Genomic DNA, 6,933 nt, shown 5'->3' with positions numbered 1-6,933 from the left:
TTCGTTGTACTGTACATCTGTATATGTATATATGACAAATAAAGGTATTCGTCATCTTCTTCTCTTTCTAGAATGTGATGGGAACTTTATCAGTATAAAAAAAATTATTTCTTTTCGCCGACCCTTCATATACCATTGTCTATTATACAGATTGCACTTTTGTTGCTTTTAATTTTTTTTATTTTTGATGCCCGTTAATTAAAGAAAACAATGACCCCTGATTCCCAGAACTAATAAAGAAAAAAAATGCATCTACTTATCCTTTAGGAACCTTCAAACTCATGTTAACCAGCACTACTGGTGTTATAGCTTAGCCTATTCAAAGTGTTTAAATGACTTATTTCAATACAGTGTTTTAACCATTCAGTACAAAGCACACAGGACTTCACTCATATGAACTGCCAGTGACTGACCAAGTGCATCAAAAACCTTCTATCCACACCAATCCACTGTGTGACGGGGCCTCTCGGGCCCTTCAATCTTTAAAAAAACAAACAAAATAAAAACATCATCCAGTCAAGTGCATATTTACCAAACCCACTCACTGAAACCTCACTGACTTGAATACTTTCTATCTGCAAGTAGGAAGCAGCCTTTGGGTGGAAAAAGCGAGTGGTTTAGGAGGCTTATCCGATAGCGAGGGTCTTAACGAGGGCGCAGTGGAACTTTCGGATGTGGCGGTACAAGTCCCCCGACTGCGTAAAGCGCCGCTCGCACCACTTGCAGGCGTGCGGCTTCTCGCGAGTATGCACCACAGCATGCCGGCTGAGGTTGTGCGAGTACTGGAAGCTCTTGCCACAAGTAGCGCAAGTGTAGGGCTTTTCGCCCGAGTGCGTGCGCTCGTGTCGCTTTAGCGTGTACGCACACGAGAAGGTCTTGCCACACTGTGCACAGGTGGGCACTGAGGCATCGGGCGAGAGCTTTGTACGTGCTCCCTCCCGCTCACGGAAGTGCGAGCTCAGATGTGGCTGTAGCGCATGTGGAGATGGGAATGCCTTGCTGCACAGCGGACACACACAGACCGGCAGGGTGTCCGTCGGGGGCAGGAGCCTGCTGATGTCCGAGGAGACCAGTTCTTCATCTTCCTCCTCCTCTTCGCTGTTAACCCTCCCTCTTCTCTGAGCCTCCTTGCTCCCCTGGCGGCTGAGACCACATTCTTTTTGTCCCGACAACACCCCCATTGTTCTTCGCATTCCCTCCTCCTCTTCTTCATCCAAGCCAACCACATCCTCCTCCTCTTCATCGTCCATCATGAGGTGATCCTCCGGGGGCAGCAGAGTGCCATTCTTACCCCGAAAGAGGGCATCGAACTCTGTCATGGGCACGTTATTCCCAAAGCACGCACCCCCACCCTCCTCCTTCACTGACAGCGCATCGTGTTCATCTCGAGCAAGCATCTCCATGCCCTGCTGCTGCCTGTCGAGGGCCAGCTGTCCCACATCTCTGCTCGACAGTGCCTTCAAAGATAAGTCCAGCGCACTGTCCGTGTCGTCAGGCACCCGGGACCTCTGGGAGGCACCGCTGACGTCCGCGTTAGTTTTTCCAGCTGTTCGCACACGGGCCTTGGCCTCGGCCGACACATAATTGACACCTACAAGATCTGGGGACCCACCGAGGTGACCATTCGCCCTCTGCCTCACCAGTGTCAGTCTATTGCAATCTGTGATGTCATACATGTCATCTGCCACTTGGCCTCTTAGGGGCATTTTGCTGGGCTGCATCTCACAGTCAGACAAACTCCCCCTGTCCAGGCAACTTAAACTCACGCTGTCAACAAGTTTCTCTTCCAGAGAGCACAGCTCCTTTTCCTTCAGTCGGCCCTTGCACACTTTGACAATGTCGTACATGTGCAGGTAGCTTGCCGCGGCCAGAACGTCCTCCACAGGTAGCGTGCTGAACTCCAGCTTGCCCTCGTACATGAACTCTAGGAGCAGGCCGAACGCCGGCGCCGTTACGATGTCGCTGTTCAGACGCACTATGTCTCGCGTGTCCAGCTGGTCCCGGTAGAACAGGTGGAAGTACATGCTGCACGAGGCCAGCACGGCACGGTGCGCGCGGAACCGGGCCGGACCGACCAGGATGGTGCAGTCACACAGAAAGCCCTGGTGACGCTGCTGACTCAGGCACTGAAGCAACTGGCGGCTGTGGTCCGGGAACTCCATGCTTCTCTCATAACCTGTAGAGAGAAACAGGAAAAACCGGATGTTAAATAAATGCAGGGCGAGGCATTCAAACTCCAAAGACGAAACAGGCTTGGCAACGGGCTAGAGACCACTAGGGACAAACAAAAATGAACCTTACCTCACCCTGAATGGTTTTTAAAATGCAAAAACACTGATCATTTTAAACCTTAGTTTATCAACATAATGTGCTTTAATCAATGGGGCATTTCTGCCAAATTTGCTGTACTAAATGAAAACTTCCACTTGGGATGCTTAAGTATTAAATAATTATATAAGTCCAAGTAGAATGCTTATGTATTATATAAACAGTTTACTGCTTTGGGTACTACTTCTAGACATTAAAAAAGGTAAAATAGTTCCACATAGACCAGTTTAAAAATCCATCCCTGGAAACACTTGGTGCAAGGCAGGAATGCATCCTTGACAGTGATTTAGTTCATCACCGGTTCATTGCAGGTCAAAGATAATTTAGAGTAGCACATCCACCTACTGGTGTTCAACATAACAGTTTAAATCAACTAAATCAGAATTAAGCTAAGTCTATGACCAACATAACTAACCCTGGTGAGTACATTCTCTATAATAATGGATTACATTTAGCTTGGGTGTACAGAAAACAGTCATTGCTGAGTAAAACTATTTCATAGCAAATATATTTAGTGTAGTGACATGAAAAACAGGACCTCCTAAAACATGCAGAAGGTGGGCTGGCCACTTTGCATTAGGGGCTGCCTACTTTTGCATAAAGGTGCAAATGAGTGAGTAAATGTGCAACTTTGTAAATTTGCTCTGTCCAGGGTGTATTCCTGCCTTGCGTATAGTGTTTTGAGGTGGTGTGGACAAACCCCACCCTCACAAACCCTGACCTTGATGGAGCGGTTAGTGAAATAAAACAAATGAATAAATAATTTTTACTATACAAGCACAAATATTGCATTTATTCCATCAAATTAATCAATTAATTAAATTTAACACCACTTAAATAAGAATTTGTGCTAATTTGTTCATGTAATGTTGCTCAGTATAGAGAACGCATGTATTAAAAGGTGAAAAGTGGAGGAATTTTAATAACGGATTAATAGTCTTAACTAAGACTACATTAATTCCAATTAACACTGCCAGAGTTACAGTATACCAACCGCCAGTGTATGTTGAACTGGTCAGATTTGCAGAAATGCATGTATTAAATAAGTGAGTAATGTATTTCATACAATACAATCACTGTTAGGTAAAAGATGCATTTTAAAGGTGCAAAGATGTACCCCTGGAGGGCACTACTCAACCACTGTTAGTACCATTTCCTCTGACTATAGGACCTGTAAAAGGAATCGGTCATGCCTGGCGGTACATGGATTTCCGAATGTCTCTCACTTAAACACTATTACATTGTAGAGAGTGATTTGAAACGCAGCCCTTCAGCTCAATGGTTGCAGCAGCGCCTCTCCTTCCTGCTTTAAATGTGCTTTATTATGATGTATATTATAATAAACCAGAATATATTTTTTGCTGAATTAATAAATGCCTATTTATATTTATTTGTTATTTAATTTAATTATAATTAATAATTAATAATAATATAAATAATAACAAATAACAAACAATTATAATTAATTAAAATACTTGTTTATTTGTGGACTCTGTTCGTGCATTAGACATGCACTATTATTTGAAAATAAGACAGTCAAGACTTAGAAAGCCAAATCACTGTATGTCAGAAATAATCCATCAATCTGGGCTGTTTTAGCTGTATAAACGTATACTACTGTTTTGTTACAATTTTAGAAATCCACATACAATGTCCCAGTGTTGTAAAAGTACTTCTGCTAGGTGGATCTTCCCTCCTACTTGAGGCTGGATCCTGGATGTCATAGAAAGTTGTACTGACTGCAACCACATTCAGATAATGTCCAGAAACTCATCACTAGACTCAATTTTCTAACTGTTCTACAACTGTCGCCCTAGTCTTGCTCTTTAGAAGTTTGTGTTTGTTTGTTGGTTTGTTCATTGAGATTTTAACGTCATGTTTTACACTTTGGTTACATTCACGACAGGAACGGTAGTCACTCATTACACAAGATTCTTCAGTTCCCAAGGTTATATAGAACACAGTCATGGACAATTTGGTATCTCCAATTCACCTCACTTGCACGTCTTTGGACTGTGGGAGGAAACCGGAGCATCCGGAGGAAACCCACGCGGACACGGGGAGAACATGCAAACTCCACACGGAAAGGACCCGGACCGGACCGCCCCACCTGGGGATCGAACCCGGGACCTTCTTGCTGTGAGGCCACTGTGCCACCAGAAGTTTGTGTAAAGCTGCTTCTAGTAAAATGGCTTAGAATTAAAATGTGAAAAGCTACATTAAAGCATGTACAGTACTTGAGTGCTACTTGACAGAAAGTTACTAAAAGATTACTAAAAGAAGTACAGTATATGTGTCTAAATAAGCCTGAACTAGTATGTTAAACATATTTGGTCACTGTAAAGCTTTCACATCATATTAAAGACACGTAACAGAACAGCTTAGTTTAGTCTGTGGTACTGACAGGCAGGAGAACAGTAGCGTACCTGTGTTGCGCCGGTTAGAAAAGTCGCAGTCGCAGTCGCAGTGTAGTCGGTGCGCTTCTCGGGTTTCTCGGTTCGCGTCCGCGGAAACAAGCGACTGAACTGAGCGAGGTGACTGCACGAAGTGAGTGAATGAAAGGAGTGAAGTAAACCGGTGGCCCTGTGCGCTAATTATCCCACAAGCTGTGGAGTCAGCTGCTCTGACATCAGCTCAGTGCAAACGCAACCTCCAGCTGTGCTCGCCTTTCCGCCATATGTTACTCCCGATCCGGAGAGTGTGCAGAACAAGCACACGGGTTCGAACCAACTTCACTGAGACGCACTGAGAGCACAGAGCTGATTCTGTCTGAGTCAAGAGGAAAGAGCAAGGTTTATCGCGCTTAAAACGAACTTTTAAAAGAAGGAAAAAGTTTGTGGAGTCGATGTGCGGCTTTTATGAGCGAAAGATCCAAAAGCAGACGCGTTTCTTACGAGTCAGAATCGTTTTTATTAACCGATTCGCGTTTAAATTGATCGACACACGTAAAACAGTGGAAAAGACACGAAGGGACACACATTCTTACCCTAATATAAAGGATCTTAATTAGTAACACCTAAAAAACGTTCACATTTTGGTCAATAAATACACACAGTGCATTGCAGCGAGTGTGTGGGACTTCGACTCCGAACCAACTCGACAACCGAACCGCACCGCGCTGCACCGGCGGACCCGCACACAACTTTAAACCCGGGCGATCCCTCGCTCCCGAACGCGTACTCACATTTACCGATCCGCGTTCCTGCTTGCTCAGATGTTCCGTCCTGGTTTCATGATGTGTATACAGATGTCGGTGTGTCCCCGGTGCGGTTTGTTGTACTTCTCTGTGTAGTTCAGCTGCACTCTGTGCGCGAGTATCAGCGGCAGCGGCGGCGGCAGCGGCGGCCAGCAGCGCTGCACTGCTCTGTTCCAGTCAGTCGGGTCTCTCACTCCGCTAATCTCGCGATAACGAGACTTCACAAGCTGTATTTCTGCTTCAGCTCACAGCGCGGCAGCAAGCAGCTAGCGTTCAGTGCGTTTCTAATGTGTTCGTTTTCAGAGGCGAGGAGAGTCACCAAACACCTTCTTATGTACAATATGGTCACGTTAAAAGTATTACTGAGGTAAATGTACAAATAGTGGTCAAAATAACGACTCTAATAAGTACAGCTGCGGCCGAAAGTTAACATACACTTGTGAGGGACATGTTAGCCATGGCAGTCCTGGAATTTCAAACATTCCTGCAACTGTTACTTTATGTTTGTTTGTTTGTCATGTTTTACACTTTTGGTTACATTCATGACAGGAAACGGTAGTTTATCTTCACACAAGGTTCATCAGTTCACAAGGTCATATCAAACACAGTCGTGGACAATTTAGTGCAGTTGTGGCTGCTGGTCTTTCAAAGAGGGGAAGCTCATTGTCGGCTTACATCATAAAATTTGTCAATTTATTTACACATAAATTCTGCCGTCTGTTCCTTTTACAAGACAATGGCCTGAAATGGGTTGCAGTTTGTCTTTCGACTTCACTCGCAAAATCCGCGATGGGACTCAAGCTCCCAGTCATTAAGTGACTAATGAAGTGTATCGCTTTGGCAATACGAATGTCCCTATTTGTCATGCCAATAAAGCTTCGTTTGAGTTTCGAGCTGTCAATCAAAACGGGATTCAGCCTTTCCACTGATCCTCCGATCATCTTGCAGAAGCTCAGCGTCCAGACCCGCCCACAGCCCCATTCACCCCCAGAGACGCTCAGTGTCCGGGGGCGGGACAAAATCGAGGCATTTATCCAATGACCGGCGAGTTTCGGAGCATTAAAAAAAAACCTCAACGCAGTCCCATAGAAGTGAAGAGACGCTCAGCTTCTGCGGGCAAATGCATTGACGCTACGGGAATGTATGAGTTAAGTTAAGAAAATCGATTCGATTTGTGATAAGTAGCTGATTCTGAACGAACCCGTCTTCGAGATGAACGCGTTCTAACGCATTTGTAGTCGATGAAATGTTAATACAACTGTACATATTTGACCATTTAATTTTGGACATTTTAGGGGAAGCTGAGCTTCCCTTGCAGTCTTAGAGAAATCGCCACTGATTTAGTGTCTCCAATTTACCTCACTTGCATGTTTTTGGACTGTGGGAGGAAACCCACGCAGACACGGGGA

General features: G+C 44.9%; 1 protein-coding gene across 2 annotated transcripts; it reads right to left on the bottom strand.

Moving 5' to 3' along the window:
• Window positions 1-437: 437 nt before the first annotated feature.
• zbtb42 (zinc finger and BTB domain containing 42) lies at window positions 438-5,671 on the bottom strand. Of its 2 annotated transcripts, none has more exons than XM_063007626.1 (2): window positions 5,513-5,671; window positions 438-2,176 (listed from the first exon to the last, which is right to left on the bottom strand). In XM_063007626.1, the coding sequence occupies exon 2, from the start codon at window positions 2,160-2,162 to the stop codon at window positions 627-629; it is 1,536 nt and encodes a 511-aa protein (XP_062863696.1). In that variant the 5' UTR covers window positions 2,163-2,176; window positions 5,513-5,671; the 3' UTR covers window positions 438-626. The 2 variants fall into 2 exon arrangements, with proteins under 2 accessions (XP_062863696.1, XP_062863697.1); XM_063007627.1 differs by lacking the exon at window positions 5,513-5,671 and adding an exon at window positions 4,755-4,824.
• Between the last annotated feature and the right edge of the window lie 1,262 nt (window positions 5,672-6,933).

The sequence above is a fragment of the Trichomycterus rosablanca genome, chromosome 13 (assembly GCF_030014385.1).
Source record: "Trichomycterus rosablanca isolate fTriRos1 chromosome 13, fTriRos1.hap1, whole genome shotgun sequence".
Taxonomy (NCBI): Eukaryota; Metazoa; Chordata; class Actinopteri; order Siluriformes; family Trichomycteridae; genus Trichomycterus; species Trichomycterus rosablanca.
The sequence above is the reverse complement of the archived record's forward strand: the minus strand, read 5'-3'. Positions and strand labels throughout refer to the sequence as shown.

Coding starts and splice junctions, on each gene's coding strand:
- zbtb42 (XM_063007626.1), bottom strand. CDS start 2,162: ATGGAGTTCCCGGACCACAGCCGCCAGTTGCTTCAGTGCCTGAGTCAG.